Raw genomic sequence first — 18,129 nt, 5'->3', positions numbered from 1 at the left:
ATTAATATTGATATGCCCCGAATGCTTAATCTCCATGTCCATCCCTGACCCTCCTCCAGAACTCTAGACTCCTTAGTTTTCTTCCTGCTTGACATCTCCACAATGATATCTAATAAGGATCTTAAACTCAACATGTCTGAATCAAAACTCTTGACTTCCCTTCCCCTAAAGCTTGCTTTGCTACCAGGTTCTCTCATCAACCCTGTTTATCAAACCCAAAATCTAAGATGTCCTCTTGATTCCTCTCCTTAGTGTTCCAAATCCTATTCACCACCCAATTCTTTTAACTCTACCTCAGAAACAGAACTTTTGGTCTCTATATCCCAGCAATGTCCTTCCTATTCCAAACTACCATTATCTCACCAGTATCTCTTCTAACAAGCCACCTCAAGATCCATTCTCCACAGTAATCCTTGTCTAGTCTTTATCAGATCATCTCATTCCATTGTCAAAACCCTTTAGTTGCCTCACACTGTACTTAGAATAACACTGGAACTCATTACCCAGGCCTACAAAGCTGACTTGGTCTGACTCCCGTTTTCTCCTCCAACTTTATTACTGCTCCTTGAATGTAGAAAAGCTGTTCTCTCACGAGGGACTTTTTTTTTTTTTAAGTTGCGGTATAACTGACGTACAACATTACATTAGTTTCAGGTGTACAACACAGTGATTCAATATTTGTACATATTGCAAGATGATCACCACAGTAAGTCTCCACACCACACATAGTTATAGAATTTTTTTTCTTGTGATGAGAACTTTTAAGATCTACTCTCTACGCAACTTTCAAATCCACAATACAGTATTATTAACTATAGTCACTATACTATACATTACATCCCCATGGCTTGTCTATTTTATAAATGAAAGTGTATACATTTTGACTCCCTCTAGTCATGAGGGACGTTGTATTAATCCTGCACTAATTCTGCTGGCATACCTTCTTTGGTTCTTAGCATGGCTCAAGCCTAAAATCACAACTGTCTCAGATTAAACATTACTTCTGGAAAGATGCCTTTCCTGACTACCTAATAAAACTCCCAGTTTTCCCTATGCGGGTGCCCTATTTTAATACTCTGCAGAACACTAGTGATATTTTCTTGTTTACTTTTTCGTTTGTCTTCTATCTGTAACCTCTCACTAAAATGCACGTTCTGTAAGAGCACCAATGTATCTTCATCCTGTAAGGAAGTACCTGGCACATAAAAAGTGTTCAATAAATATTTGGGTTCAGTTTTTAAAATTCCAATCAATTCCACTGATATATTTGTCTATTTTTGCACAAATGCCACACTGTTTTTATTACTATAGCTTCAGCAGATATTTTAACATCTAGTAGAGTAAGAACTACTCCACCACACACATTGTCTTTTTCAAAACTGTTTTTCCTAAGGTTGTTAAATATCTATTTTACATAAATTTTAGACTCAGCTTATCATGTTTCATGTTAAACCTTACTGGAATTTTTATTGGTATTGCTTTGAATCTATAAACATTAGTTTGAGGAAAATCGACTTCTATTTAATACTGAGGCTTTCCATTAAAAACATGGTGTATTTCTTCACTTATTTAAACATTATTTTTGTACCCTTAATTTAGTTTTACAGTCTCCTTTTCATTAATTTTGAAGTTCTTCATGGGTAATTTATAGGTTTTTTAATAACTGTTGGGAATGTATGTTTTTCTACTATACTTGTTAATTTCCAGTGTATAAGACAGCTATTTTATCCATATCTTATTGAGGCCTTTTATATGATCTAATAATTTATAGTTGGCTTTTTTTGTTGTTTTTTTAAAAGAGATGATCAAATTATTTTCATAGGATGCTTCTTCAACTTTTGTAGATACCATATTGCACTGACTGAGATCTCCAGAAAAATGCTCACTAGCAATATTAATATCAGCATCCCTGTTTTGCTCCGTGCTTTTATTGAACCACCATTAACTATGACGTTTGCTCTAAATTTTGGGCAAAAACTATCATATTAAACAGGTTTCCTATGTAGTGTTTATAAAATTTAAAAAACAGCTCTTTAAGCAATATTTTTAAGAAATCAGCTTTACAATAAGGAAAAAATGAAAACTGCTGAGAGGTTTGGGGGAAATCTTTAATAACAACAATTCCTAACTGTTGAGCTTCCTTTATGAGACAGAGCACTTCACACTTTTGATACTTTATTCCTAACCATCACAGTACTTTTACAGACAGAATATTTTTCACTATCTTAGAAATGAGGAAATCCTGACTCAGAGATTCAAGCAATTTATCATAGGTCACAAAATCTAATAAGTAATTATGCAAGGATTTATATGCAACTATATCTAGCTCTAGAGCCCACACACCTCCCACTTTATTCCATATTTAATATGAGATATTAGACCAAGCCTCTCAACACGCCCTAGCAGAAAGAGATAACAAATGTGTGCTGGGTTTATGGGTTAATTAATAACCACACCCCCGAAAAATGTCTATCTCCATGTCAATTCAGAAGATTTCAAAGTAAAAAGTCACAGTCTCTATTTACTATAGAGACCCAGCTGTTTGTCACTAACAGTTATACGTTTAAAATGAATGGCTTAAATTAAGGTAAAGAGGGCAAAGGCACAGATAACCAAGTTGAGTAGGTCTGTTAATGCAATGAATTACAGAACAGAGATTCAAAAATATCTAAAGAGCTAAAACATTCAAAACAAGCATGAAAATTCCAAATGGTTAGAGGTAAAGACTAATCCTTAGGTTCAAAAAAATCAAATGCACATAAATGAGAATAAACAGAGTCCTTGTGAAAAAGATCTACTGGTTTAAACCAAAAGCTAACTGTGTACAGCGTGGTTCCCAAGTATACGCAATACGATTTCAATATGCATGGATATCATTGTAACTGACCATAGCAAGAGATTAATAGTACCACTCTCCATATCTGGAAATACATGTTTAGTTATAGAAATTACATTTAGTTTGGCCATAGCCTAGTAAGGATACAAGGCACTACCAGATATTTCTTTCATCAAGTCCAAGATGGAGAAAAATTCAAAGTTAATAAGGAACCCCAAGACTTTCCACGATTGGTTAGATAATTATTGGGGAACAGGAAGTCCATGAAACAATGCACTTCTTGTGGGTTCAACCTCATCAGAATAGAAACAGCCTCCAATTCAAAATAAATCATTATCACATCTTTTGTGTAATCCAAGAGTTTCTATCTGTACTTACTGCTACTCCTGTCTTATAGAGGAGGTAATGCACAGTCTGTGTAACGTCGGCAGCGTGCATCAAATTGTGGTAAGGGTTTTTGTGCTTGCTGTATCCTACTTCCAGGGCCTCCACAAATGAGACAAGTGCAGAAATGGGGATCTGAAAGAGAGCGGCAAGGTTAATTAGCTAGTGATTTAGCAGCTTTGAGTGACGGTGCAAAAGTCTAAGGTACTCTAGCTGCCTCTTTCTGAAGGCGTAAGATATCATATGAGGACATTAGAACTTTTCTAAGTTAATAAAAGTCACTGAACAAAGTATTGGATAATCTGAAAATCTAACAGGACGTCCCTGGTCCACCCTGCAAATTGTTCTTTGTTCTCCAGTTCAGAGGCCCAGGGTAATGACACAGGATCATCTCAAGGACATTGAGGGCAAAAAGGTAGGTGCTCATTTATTCCTCAGGCAAAGGCTCAAGTCTTTATTTCCTGAGAAATAAATGAACACATACTATGCAGCATCTCATTTACTTGTGGGAAAACAGAAGTACACAAAGATCTTAAGCTATAAAATGATTGCAAACAAACACAAGCTGCCGCCTTCTGAAAACTGCACACTTTAGAAGGAGTGATGAGTACGCTGGACAGGTGAGAAAAAAACCCATAACACAAGTGATAGTCTGTTCTACAACAGAAACAAGCTGTGTTCTTGTGTTTATTACTTGGCAATTTATTATTGGTGCCTTGCAATTTGGAAAAATACTTCCAGTTATCCTAGCCGCTTTCTGTCTCAAATATGTATAACACACACCTTCGTTTCCTATTTGGCAGAAAGTGAGCAAGTGCAGAATGCCTGTACAAAATAAGGAGACTCGGAAAACATTCATTGTATAGTTTCCTGGATTAATTCCTTGGTTTGGGGTAAATTATCAATTACAAGACTGGGGGAAAAGGAGAGAGTGTATGTTCCAGGAGACTAGAAATCACATTCATAAGAAAAAAATGAGGAAAATACTATTAGAGTGCTTCATGAGAATCCATACCATGTTCTCCCTTGGGCACACTGTTCCATATTTACTATTTGTGGATTTTTTAAATTTAAATATAGCCTTTTAGATGTGAGAGATTAATTCTTTATCATTTTAAAAAATGAAGATCCAATGAACCTCGGTTCTTTGGGCTGTTCTTTGGAGCTCTATGAGCCACTGAAATGCTACGTAAAGGTGTGTGCATGTGCACGGGAACTTTCTTCTGAGGTCTTGAGGAGCCATCAGCTCTTCAAGCAGGTTTCTGATGCAAAAGAAATTAAGGACCATTGCCATAAAATGCTTATGGCTATGTAAGAAAGATATCCTGAAATGTGCAGTCCTCAGAAAAGTGATAAAGAATCATGCTGCCCAGAGAAATCAATATGTTATACAGAAAAAGACCTGCCTTTTACGGAGACTCATCCACATGATGAGAGAAATGTAATTGGCGTGATATGACAGACGCCAGCAGATGATGCTCAAGTTCCCTGGAGAGCCGGACGCCACCTCCAGAGTCTGTGGAATTAGAAGGCCGAGGAGGTGCAACACTGGAATCGATTCATGCTCTTTACTTAAAGGTGAAGAATTAATTTGAAGCATGAATGGCTGGGAAATACCAATGATCTGTCACAGATGATAACTGAGAATATCTGTGTGAATTTGAGCCAAGTGGCCGAAAGAGAAGTTTTTGGAGATAACAGACGTGCACTCTGTCTCCATTCCTGTCTCCTTGCTGGTGGTGGTCATTAGCACACGAAGCCTCGCTGAAATGAGATCTGTGGGCAGAGCTGGCAGGGGAGCTCTGCTGGTTCAGGCTTCCAGCCATACTTCTAGGACGACTGGGATCTAAATGGGCAGCTCCAGCCTCTCCCCTGCTGATGAGCCCACCAGACAAGGGAGTAATGAAAAGTTCCCACCACAGAGGAGTTCATGGCAGTGGCTGTCCAGATGATGCTTCCCAAGTCACCCCAGAGAGTTTTCAGTCTACATTAAAAGGATCCTCTTGGTCTTAGCCCCCAAATCATGCAAGTATGGACAAATGTGTGCAGTTCTTTTTTTTTTAATTAGACACTGACCTTGAAACGGCTGATCAGATCATAGCGTGTGAGTAATTCATAGAAAATGAATTTCAGGGCATGATCCCCGCTCGCTTCATTGAGGGAAAAGACATCGAAGGACCACTTGTCCACATCCTACAGGAGAGGATGGAGAGAAATAATTCATTAGTTGGTAGCCACTTACACAGCTACTAATCTCCCTACTTTGGAGTTAGCCCACAGCACTCACCTGGGTATTCACAGCCTAAGACTCTAATACCCTTTCCACTCTCAAACTGTTTCCAATATGGCAGTCCTAAATAGCATTTACTGATAAAATATTCAATAGTTTTATTAGTAATAACAATAGCTATAAGTTATTGGGTACCTACCATTCTGATCAGTGATAAACATGTAATCTTTCCTGAAGACAACTCTAAGTGGTAGGTATGATCAGTCACATCTTACAGATGAGAAAACTGAGAAGTTACCTAATTTCCCTAAGACCCATGGCAAGCAAGTGCTAAGGACAAAACATGAACACATGTTCAACTGATGCCTAAACTCAGGCTCTTTCCATTAACCTTCTACTATCTCTGCCGAATTCCAAAATTTTAATTGATTTCACAATAACCCAGGGTGTTCCCTACTCTAAACTTCTCCCAAGCCCCATGATACTATCTACTGACTTCCTCTTAGTCTACCATTGAGAATGCTAACCCACTTAAAAGTGTTCAGAAACATGCATATAGATCACAAAATAATGTGTCACCTCAACAATCCAAACTGCTGAGCTGAAACCGAGGAGAGAGCCCTCATTTCACGGGATGGAAAAACGCTACCACTTCCGGAGTCACTAATCTGGGGACTGAGCCCTCAAATCTGTAAGTCACTTTACTGAAAAAGTAAAACTAAGAGCTAAGCTGAACACACTCCTCACACACTGCTCCTGAAGTTCAAAGCCTTATTTGTCCATAAATAGCGACTCCAAAACACTGTCTGATGTGTCTTTGACTTATAACTAGCTACTTGTGGGTGTTATGAACAAAGATGTGTTTAAGCAATAGTCATTTGGTTTCTCAGTGTACCAAGAGTCTCCCTTTCAGTGGTTAAGAAAAGTGTGCTGCCATGAGTGTGACAATAAGGACCCATATGAGACCACATTGAGTTCAGGCTACGTGTCAGATGGTCCCCAGGAAGAGACCTTGGCTCTCAGGAACTGCTGGATCCAGTGACTCCCACCTCAGCCCTCACTGCATTCCAACATCATCTATCCATCCCAATCCTGTCCCTCTCCAAATATCCCAACCATCAAGATCACCCCAAGACCATGAACAGTCTCTCTCATGGATGCCAGGGTATATAGGTGAAACCAAACATTTCCAAAAGGGTTTCAAATAGATTGTTTCAATTCACACTTGGTGGTAACCTCACCTCAGCCTTCAATAATTTCTCCTCCATTATAATAACTAAAGAAATAGCTACAATACTAAGGACATTTTCTGTGCCAGGCACAGTGGGAAGTGTTGATACACATTTGCAAATCCTCACAACTCTAGAAACGGGTATCACTTTCGCCAGTTTCACAGATGGCAACCTCAGAGAGATGAAGTGTCTAATGCCAACTGGTAGCAGAACCGCGTAATAACCCCACTGACACCCCTTGGTGATACCATTACTGACAAATGACATTGTAAACTCAATGAATACATGCTGTGACCCAAGCCTCATGCCCTAAATACCCCAATAGGGCCTAGGCCATAGACAGTGGGGTCATTTAAGATTAATCCAAGACCTAAAGCTTCATCTTGGCTACTGTAATTGGCATTGTCATGACAGCCACTGTCTAGCCAATAGTCCTAAAGAAAAGTCCACTGACAGCTCAGTAGATAGGAAAACGCTTTGTCATATCTGACAATTTTTAATCCTCTTCACTGGAATGAATGAAAAAGAGAAAAGCTCTCTAACACTGGAAATCAAGAGATTATCATAGTAAAAAGTCAAGACTTATCTGAATATTAAGTCTTAGAGAAACAGAAGGATGAGTAACTACAGACAATGAGATAGACATTCACTCCAGCCCCTCATTTTTGAAAAGGCCTAGCTGTGATTCTCAAATTTCAGTGTTCTTTAGAACCACCTGGGGTACTCAGAAAAAAATGCCGATAATCTGGTGGAGGGCTCTGCAGAATCCTGGCTTGTGGCCTGGAATCTGCATTTTAACAAGCACCTTAAACCATTCTTCCTTTCTTAGCAAATTTGGCCCAAGCACCATTCCTGTGGAAACACTGCATGAATTTCCTATTAGTCTAAAGTGAAGAAAGCCTGAACCTCCTCATTTCCTCTTTAAACCTGGAGTCTGTCCAGAGTGTCTCTTCCTGAGTCACACAACAGATGCCCTTCTAAAGAACAGCACAATTCTACATTTCCAATAACCCCACCTTAGAAGGTGAGAGATAAAACACCCCAAATTAGAAGTGAGTATTCATTGCATGGAAACAAATAAAAAGAACAAAACTGCAACATATTTAAAATTTAGGAATTGGTGGTGGTAAAGTATTCTCTTTACTTAAATGTTATTTTATGCCATGTTCTTACATTAATCACAAAGGTTAACATGACAGTAGCATGATGATTATTTTATTGACTTGTATTCTCTCAGGCTTTAGGGAAATTTTCTGTAATAGAAGAAAACGATAGTGATTCCATATAAATTGCTGGCACTGGAGTGAAAATAACCTTTTTCTAACAGGCACTACATAAAAAAAGAATCTACGTCATATCTCCAATTCACCTCCAATCCACTGAAAATAAAACTGGAGTCTAGGGATGCAGAAAAATATTACATTGTAAAAAGGTCTTGAACTTCTGCAGTAAACAGAGCATACAACCAAGAGAAACGACAGCTTTAGCCTTCTGTACATATCAGCAATAGTGTGGAGAAGGATAGCAATTCAGAGAGTTAGTATTTACTTTTTGTCTGAATCATCAAGGTAACATTCCCCTCAGAAAGACAACATGCGTGCCTCTGAGAATTACTTTTCCCTAAACATAAAACAACAATTCATGCACATCACAGGTTGTTCCACATTTCTTCAATTATTCTGCATAGAAAAGATGCTCCAATTTGGAAGAAATATTTTCATAAATTTCTTAGTACTGGTATAACCACCTGTATTTATGTTCATGATAAAGGAAGAAATTAAGGATAAAAGATGCTTTTAGGGCTTCCCTGGTGGCTCAGTGGTTGAGAGTCCACCTGCCGATGCAGGGGACACGGGTTCGTGCCCCGGTCCAGGAAGACCCCACATGCTGCGGAGCAGCTAGGCCCGTGAGCCATGGCTGCTGAGCCTGCACGTCTGGAGCCTGTGCTCCGCAACGGGAGAGGCCACAGCAGTGAGAGGCCCGCGTACCGGAAAAAAAAAAAAAAAAAGATGCTTTTAATGTTCCCAAGACTTTCATTGAATGTTTCCGGTTCAATTATGAAAATCAATGCAACTTCATAGTGGGTGTTATGAAACATCAAATCTCATGAAGTGATTTCACAGATTAAATGGGAAACATTGCTGTAAATTACACAATAATTTATTCGGCATTAGAGTGGGGGTCAAAGAAGGGGAGGAAAACATGTGTCTTCTTGCTGTTTCCTTCCTGAGCATCCTACCTGTCCTAGATCAGGGGTCTCCAACCCCCAGCCTCTGACTGGTACCAGTCTGCGTCTTGTTAGGAACCAGGCCGCACAGCAGGAGTTGAGCAGCAGGAGAGTGAGCGAAGCTTCATCTGCCGCTCCCCGTCGCTCGCATTACCACCCTCCCCACCCTACCCCCCCGTCCATGTAAAAATGTCTTCCATGAAACTGGTCCCTGGTGCCAAAAAGTTTGGGGACTGCTGTGCTAGATGACTTAAGAAGAAACATAAAATGGAGAACTGAGGATCTGAATATATAGGGTCTCCCAAATTCAGCTAGTGAATGTCTCTGAGTCAAGAGAAAGGGACTATGAAATATAAAAGCAAAAAGACCCTCAAGGGCCCTCACTTGACATTAAATTGATCATGAAGCACTCCCACCTCTGATTCTGTAAAAAGGGAATTTAAATTATCTTCTGAAAATTTCATCAGGAATACACTTTTCAGGTTTCAGAGAAAGACTAAAATAGCTTTAAGAAGAGTCGGAATGCTGGGATGCCCCTGAGCAAGTTGACACAACTCCCTGTGTAGGCACCAGGCAATGTCAACCAGTTCTGTGGTCCTGAACCTTAGCACGGCCCCTCCTTCAAATCCAGAAGTCAAATCAGCTTCAGCACAGCTGGGATATCCTCAGACCAGTGGGTCTGAATGAACACACTTCTACAGGAATACATCTACTTGGGGGCTCTTAGAGATACTCTATACAATTCCAAGAGCTTGTCTGATTGGGAGTCATCTTGCAGTATTTAGCCCCTTTAAACTCAAGCATCTGTGTGACTTCCCATGGAACTTCTGGGCTCAGTGAGGGGCTTGGGAAAACAGTAGGATATATGAAGAGGACAAGGGCTCTGGAGGACATACTTTCATACAGTAATATGTTACTGAGAGCTTAGCTTACTACGTGCCTGGAACTCTGGTATCAAACCTCAGTTCTGTCTCTGTGTCTTTTTTTTTTTTTAGTCTCACTGAGTCTTAGTTTCTTCATCTATAAAATGGATATAGAGCAGGTAAGCAGATAATGGTAGAATTATAATCACCAAAGATCCTCTTAATGTTGAATATTTATAACCAGGACAAATTTGATCTCCTACGGCCAAAGTCAGACTGAGTCTCATAATGCCAGATCGCTATACAGATCACTAAACCACTCCAAGAGAGCAGAAAGAAATGAAACCAAACAGAGTTCAATTTTTTAAAAATTTGGCAGTACAAAGGCTGAAAAGAGAGTGATACTGTTAGAATGAATAGCAAAAAGATAATGAAGGAAAAAAATCAGGAATGACTAGGAAAACTGTAAATAGAATTGTAAATGAAAATTTCTTATTTTCTAACAAGAAATTTAACTGTACTTTTTATAAGGTACCTTGAACATTGTAAGACCTTTTCCTTGGTATTACCTTTAATGCTTCAATAACAGCTGGTGGGTAGCTCAGTCCAACCATGTTTGATGTTCGTCTATACATTCTGGCAAAGTCAGAAGGGAAAAATGCAATATTATGTCTTACAAAGAAGAATTAGCAGGCCACAGACTTATACCAGTATTGACAATTAACAAGAAGTCATGTCATCTGATGGACCCACGGAACCTAAAATTTCTTTTATAACCTTTTTCATAGTCATTCAAGTGGCCTATGAAATGAAATGAAAGCAATCCCAAACATGTACAGCATTGGAAATAAAAAAAATTAAGTCTATGTGCCCCAAATTGGAAATTAAATTATTAAAATGGGTCTCCTGTTCTGCTGGAAGTGAATTGTAGTATAGCACGGACAGTATGTAGTGTAGTACTTTAACCTGAAAAAGAACTCCTATGGGCAACCTATTTCGAAGAGCTTGTTCTTTAGAACTGTCAAAAACTAGAGAGAACTTCGAGCTGACCATGGCATTTCTAAAATGTGTAATTGTGTGATAAGGGTTGTAGGAAGAATAAATCGATTTCTGGAATCCATTTCTGGGGAAGGGGGGCAATTTAATTTCAGAGAGCAAAGTGACTTACAAAATTGGAAAGTGTCATGGGGAACTCAAACACCTTGAATGAACTCCTCCCTGGCTCAATACCCTCAACAAAGCATCCCTGACCTGTTCCAAATGTAGACATCACCCATATGTGTCAAATGATGACGGATGAGACGTCCTTCTTTAAACATTAGAGACTCAACTCAAACTAAATCTTCTCTAGTTAACATTAACAAAAAGAATTCAAAGCGAAGGCAAAAGCTTGTCCTAACGATGCTGCGGAGATATGTTTTTGCCATCTCTCATTCAAGACTGTCTGTTTCCACCCAGAATTTTCAGCATTTATAAAGATACCAAAACTACATCAAAGCAAAGCCTTTGGTTGTTAGAAACTGGTGTCCCTTTTGCTGCTTTGGTCACTGAATGACAGCCATCTTTACCTCTCCACAAATATCCCAGCTTGCACTGCGTGGACGATGCTCTTGAACCGCGGCTTCTCCTCGCTCCTTCTGAGTATCATCCCCATCTGCCGTGTAAAGGTGGAGGCCAGCCAGTCTCGGACCTCAGAAGGCACCGCATCTGACTGAATGTCACTGAGCTCATCCTCCGTATCCAGGAGTCTCCTGAACCCAAGAAACAGAACCAGGACACAGATTAAATCTGAATTTAGAGCTCTCTGTTCAAAGCAGCTGTTCCTACTCTCCACCCCACCTGCATACACAGGTGCAAAGAAACCAAAATAAATTGGCCACAAAAAAATCCAGCACCTTTTAGACAAGGCTTGTGAAAGCCCACCCTTTGTTTGTTTCAGGCTGGACAAAGGAACAAAGGAATCAGAGAAAGTCAAAGATACTTTATCTCAGGCTTCGTAGGTCTGAGACACATTGCACTCAGGAGCACCCAGTATCTTTATTCCTAGATGATTTGTGGAATTTGAAGGGAATCTAAACCTTCCATTTTAAAATGCATTCACCAGGAGGTTTATTTCATAGATGGCCATGTGGCATTATTTTGTCTTAAAAATAATGGCACTTAAAAACTATAGACAACAATACTGTATTATAAACTTCACACTTGCTAAGAGCCTAGATCTTAATAGTTCCCATCACAAAAAATAATAATTAGGTGTCAGTTAACGCTACAGTAGTAATCATATTGTAATATATAAATATATCAAGTCAACACACTGTACACCTTAAACTTATACAGTGTTACATGTCAATTACATCTCAATAAAAATAAATTTTAAAAAAGAAAAAGAAAGATTTTGCAAAGTATTATCCAAATCACATCAACCCAGTCCTCTGAAGTAATGAACCCAAATAATATCAACTGCTATTCTCTCTAGTTTGTTAGGACATTACAGAAACTTAAATGTCTAAATTTAAGCAAAATTTCCAAAACAATGCAGTTCTTTATTTGAGCACAGTGATTTAAGTCATCTGTCAGGTGTGCTCAGCAGATTTTTCAAATGTGTTCATAGGTCAGGCTAGAACAGAAGTAGTAATAAATTACAATAAAACTTTGAATATTGTATTTTATACTTATACTAAGCACTACTAAAAATAAGCAGTAAAAACAGGTGTCAATGGAAAATTTTGTTTTGTTTTTTTTCTCTTTAGACCCATCAATTGAGAGGTAGGGGAGAAAAATGTAACATCTGGGAAAAAACTACGGTATCAAATTTCCTTAAATTAGGAACCAAGCATATCACCGAAAACCAAGCCACACGATTCTTAGATTACTGGGAAATCCTTTTGGATTGGAATTTGGCATAGCAAAGTAATACAACACAAATACTAACAGAGAAGCTTGTCTGAAGTAGAAAAAAGAAGAAAAGCCTTTCATGTTTACCATTTCCACATTTTTCTAAAGAAAAGCAATTTTGTTACTTTCAAATTCATTTTACAATAGTAACCGGAAGTGCTTTAGTATTTACGGATAATTCAAGTGGAGAGGGTCTGCTAAGTAAATCAATAACAAACCTAAGGATTAAGGGAGGAATACTGGGTGTTTAAGAGAACAAATGCTTCTCCATCCCTTCAGGAGCTTCCATGTACAGATAGATAACGTGAATTAAAACATGAACATAATTTTTAGGCTGAGATGAATAATATTCAATAATTCCAGTTGAACTTTACATTTGATTAAAAATCTGGTAAGATTTTTTAAAATCACTTTTTTTCCTCTTACATTTTCTTACTTCACTGTCATAATGGGCATGTGAGAGGTAAGTTCTATTAGCTCCTTTTTATAAATGAGCATGTACAGAGGATGTGTGATATCCAAATCTACCCCATTTGTTTGTGAAAACTAAAGCTCCAAGACCAATCATTTGAATGCTACCTCCTACATGCCATGGTGGACATTTCAGAAAAGCCATATAACAGAAAATTTATATTACCACATCAACTTGTCATTTTAGCTTACCTGGTTTCATCAATGTATACAGATTCAAGCACTGTGGCTGCATATTCCAAATTCTTCTTAAGATCTACCACTGAAGCCTCCCCTCTTTCTAATTGTTTGACCAAAGACCGTAACCTGGGGGGAAAAGACATGATTCAATTAGAATAGAGGAAAAACAATTAGAGGAAGCCAAAGATAATCCTACAATTAGAGGGACACAGTTTACAGCCATTAAATATTTTTATTTATCCCAATATATCTGAAAGGAAAATATAATTCTAATGATGGAACTGACCAGTATTTCTCAAAGAAGCAAGTTATAAAATAAATACACACATTTTTTCCACTCTAAATCAAGAACAAAAATATTCTCATCTACCAGGCACTGACAGCCCCCAACACTTTCTAACTACCTTTTATCTTGCTAAGAGTTTCCTAAATTATCAGTGATTTTGCTTCTCTTCTGATTTTCGTATTTTTTGGTCCTAACTGTATGTAGTAAAGCATGACCAGCAACAACATCACCAAACACTGCTTGAGATCCTGCTATGTTGCAGGTACTTCGTTCAGCTGTGACCATAGAGAATAGCAGTCCCATGGCCCACACATGTTCCAAGACAGATGAGGAGACTTAGACCACCAAAATAACCACAGAGGGCTCCATAAGGAATACATGAAGGCAAACTTTTACTGGACAGGAAGAATTCCTCTAGGAGCAGATAAATACCCTAGTTTTGTTTTTTGTTTTTTTTAAGGAGGATGGATGACAAACCAAGGTACTGAGGACAAGACCTTTCCCACTGCTAGTCAAGAGTTCCAGACAGTAAAAGAGAAACAATAAAACATGCTCTCTTCTTATGTATATGAACACTATCCCCACAGAGAAGGACTCAGTACATATGAGAGCAATAAAATGCCAACAGATTATCAAAGACCAGCAACTGGGAACACTGTAAATACCACAGAGATATGGAGATTGGACAACTCTTCAGGCTCTTTGACAGCCAGCAAAGAACAGAAACTTTGAGGACAACCTTCAGTTTGAATTGTACATCACATAGTATTAGCTCTGCAATCCCAGGCAATAGCTGAATGTCAGCTATAAAATGAAGAAGCAACCACCAAATTTCCTAGGTTGATATAAAGATTCAATCAAATTGATATTGATGTAGTCACATCAACCATGTGACCTACGATTGGTAATTTTTTTCAGCTTTACTGAATATAATTGATATATAACATTGTGTCCTTATACAACATGATGATTTGATACACATATATGTTGCAAAATGACTACCACATAAGGCTAGTTAATACAGCCAAAACCTCATAAATTTAATTTCTTTTCCTGGTGAGAACATTTAGGATTTACTATTCTAGCAACTTTCGTATACAATACTTAAAACCAGTACTTGCTAACTATAACCACCAGGTTGTACATTAGATCCCCAGAATTCATTTATCTTACAACTGTAAGTCTGTACTCTGAACAACTTCCCCCATTTCCCCGTTGTTTTTTAAAAAGGCATTTGTTATCATTATTGTCATTGTTGTTATTCAGTGACCTTGGTCATCAGAGGTAACCAGAGAGAAACATGCTATCAGGATACTTAAGATTATTATCAAGTCTCCATTTCCCAAGGGTGCTCCCACTTTCCTGACTTCAAAATATCCTCAGATTTGCATTTATAAGAGAGCACAGGTCAACATCTCTGCAAGGCATAAACTATTCCCCTCCAGATCTACATGAAAATGATCAACAATAAGGAAAGAGGAAAAACTCAGGATCACCCTTAAAAAGTAGGCAAGAGGGTCAGCCATACAAAATAAATTCCCAGGAATTTCAGTGATGTAAAATACAGAGGAAATTAGACTGAGGGTAGTGGCTACCTGACTTGTGAATCTCCAACATGCAAAAGGGAAATATGCAAAGGAAATCAGCAGAGGCCTCTGCAGGCTTGGAGGTGAGGGTTAGCCTGTGGATCCCAGTAGCAGCACTAGGAAGTGTTCTGGTTTCAAAGGCAGTGCGAGACAGGGAGTTGGCATGGAAGGGTTTATCAAGTCCCTCACACACAGTGGACAGCCAGCCTGCCAAACAATGGGGAGACTGCAGAAGCAAGCCCTGAGAGCTGTTCCAAATAAGAAATGGAAGCTCTTTAGCAAAACACATTCCTGGCTAAGTCTGCCTCCAATTCTGACTCTCACCTCCAGAAGCCCAACTACCCCCAGCCTGTTTTGACTCTCCACTGGCAAGGAAAAATGAGGGTAAGTTTAAACTTCCTAAAAATGTTCTCCCTTGATTTGGGGCTTAAAGATTCTACCAGGAATTGACATGAATCCCTAATAGGACCCATCTCAGCTCTCAAAACCTGAGAGGAGAAGACAAAACATAAAAAATGATGACGGAAACTACAAGACTAACAGAAGTAAGAACCAGATGATTCTATCTTCCTACAAAAGGGAAATAAGAAATAAACAAACAGAAGCAGCTTTAATCAAATAAGTTTTCCTAGACTGAAGAAAAACCTTTATAAGCAGATGAAAAGGGATCAAATAAAACCAGAAAAAGAAATCCAACATATGCAGTTGTAATTTTTTATCTCCAAGAATTTTAAAAAAAGGCGAAAACTGTTGAGAAAAAAATATATTACTCACAAAGTAACAAAAATTCAAGCTGGCCATAAGACTTCAACCATGCCAAATATCAAAAAGCAATTTAATAACAACACCAATTTTTGAAAATAATATGGTATAATTCAAGATATCTATATCTACCTATGTATACTAGGGCTGCCATGTATATGTGAAGCCAACAAATACACTCTCAGTTGTGGACAAGCTCAAGATTTCATCATTAATATGCTTTTCCAGAAAATAAAAACAAAAACAAAAAAACTTTAAGGCCAACTGTGGGACAGTGATCTTTCAAGGAGGATAGATTCATGAATCTCCAATTAAAGTGACTCATGACCGGAGGAGCTTCAAGATGGCAGAAGAGTAAAAGGCGGAGATCACCTTCCTCCCCACAAATACATCAGAAATACATCTACATGTGGAACAGCTCCTACAGAACACCTACTGAACGCTGGCAGAAGACCTCTGACCTCCCAAAAGGCAAGAAACTCCCCACGTACCTGGGTACGGCAAAAGAAAAAAGAATAAACAGAGACCAAAGAATAGGCACGGGACCTGCACCAGTGGGAGGGAACCGTGAAGGAGGAAAGGTTTGCACACACTAGGAAGGCCCTTCGTGGGCGGAGACTGCGGGTGGCGGAGGGGGGAAGCTTCGGAGCCGCGCCGCAGAGGAGAGCTCAGCCACAGGGGTGCAGAGGGGAAAGCGGAGAGATTCCCACACAGAGGATCAGGGCCGACCAGCACTCACCAGCCTGAGAGGCTTGTCTGCTCACCCGCCGGGGCGGGCGGGGCTGGGAGCTGAGGCTCGGGCTCCGGTCGGCAGGGAGAGGACTGGGGTTGGCTGTGTGAACATAGCCTGAAGGGGCTAGTGCGCCACGGCTGGCCGGGAGGGATTCCGGGGAAAAGTCTGGAGCTGCCAAAGAGGCAAGAGACTTTTTCTTCCCTCTTTGTTTCCTGGTGCGCAAGGAGAGAGGGATTAAGAGCACCGCTTAAAGGAGCTCCAGAGACAGGCGCAAGCCGCGGCTACCAGCGCGGATCCCAGAGACGGGCGTGAGATGCTAAGGCTGCTCCTGCCGCCACCAAGAAGCCTGTGTGCGAGCACAGGTCACTCTCCACACCTCCCTTCTGGGGAGCCTGTGCAGCCCGCCACTGCCAGGGTTCCGGGATCCAGGGACAACTTCCCCGGGAGAACGCACAGCGTGCCTTAGGCTGGTGCAAAGTCACGCCGGCCTCTGCCGCGCAGGCTCGCCTCGCATACGTACCCCTCCCTTCCCCTGGCCTGAGTGAGCCAGAGCCCCCAAGTCAGCGGCTCCTTTAACCCCGTCCTGTCTGAGCGAAGAACAGACGCCCTCAGGCGACCTACACGCAGAAATAGGGCCAAATCCAAAGCTGAACCCCGGGAGCTGTGCAAACAAAGAAGAGAAAGGGAAATCTCTCCCAGCAGCCTCAGGAGCAGTGGATTAAATCTCCACAGTCAACTTGATGTACCCTGCATCAGTGGAATACCTGAATAGACAACGAATTATCCCAAATTGAGGAGGTGGACTTTGGGAGCAACAATATATATATATATTTCCCTACTTCTCTTTTTGTGAGTGTGTATGTGTATGCTTCTGTGTGTGATTTTGTCTGTATAGCTTTGCTTTTACCATTTGTCCTAGGGTTCTGTCTGTCCATTTTTTTTTATTACTTAAAAAAATTTTTTTCTTAATAATTATTTTTTATTTTAATAACTTTATTTAACTTTATTTTATTTTACCTTCTTCTTTCCTTCCTTCCTTCCTTCCTTCCTCTTTCTCTCTCTCTCTCTTTCTTTCTTTCTTTTCTTTCTTCTCTCCCTTTCATTCTGAGCCATATGGAGGACACGTTCTTAGTGCTCCAGCCAGGCATCAGGGCTGTGGCACTGAGGTGGGAGAGCCAAGTTCAGGATACTGGTCCACAAGAGACCTCCCAGCTCCACGTAATATCAAACGGTGAAAATCTCCCAGAGGTCTCCATCTCAACGCCAAGACCCAGCTCCACTCAACGACCAGCAAGCTATAGTGCAGGACACCCTGTGCCAAACAACTAGCAAGACAGGAACACAACCCCATCCATGAGCACAGAGGCTGCGTAAAATCATAATAAGGCCACAGACACCGAAAAAACACCACCAGACGTAGACCTGCCCACCAGAAAGACAAGAC

At 39.8% G+C, this 18,129-nt stretch overlaps 1 protein-coding gene across 4 annotated transcripts in view; it reads right to left on the bottom strand.

Moving 5' to 3' along the window:
- Positions 1-18,129, bottom strand: part of PDE1C (phosphodiesterase 1C) — a 351,587-nt gene that overhangs the window by 96,660 nt on the left and 236,798 nt on the right. For all 4 annotated transcript variants that reach the window (XM_060156875.1, XM_060156872.1, XM_060156873.1 and 1 more), the window contains 5 exons: positions 13,331-13,444; positions 11,341-11,523; positions 10,342-10,408; positions 5,297-5,413; positions 3,215-3,355 (listed from right to left, as the gene is read on the bottom strand). In XM_060156875.1, coding sequence (XP_060012858.1) covers positions 3,215-3,355; positions 5,297-5,413; positions 10,342-10,408; positions 11,341-11,426 — 411 coding nt within the window. In that variant the 5' untranslated portion in view covers positions 11,427-11,523; positions 13,331-13,444. The remainder of the gene's footprint in view (positions 1-3,214; positions 3,356-5,296; positions 5,414-10,341; positions 10,409-11,340; positions 11,524-13,330; positions 13,445-18,129) is intronic.

This window comes from Lagenorhynchus albirostris, chromosome 8 (assembly GCF_949774975.1).
Source record: "Lagenorhynchus albirostris chromosome 8, mLagAlb1.1, whole genome shotgun sequence".
NCBI lineage: Eukaryota > Metazoa > Chordata > Mammalia > Artiodactyla > Delphinidae > Lagenorhynchus > Lagenorhynchus albirostris.
Note: the sequence above shows the minus strand (reverse complement) of the source record. Positions and strands in the feature narration are given on the sequence as shown.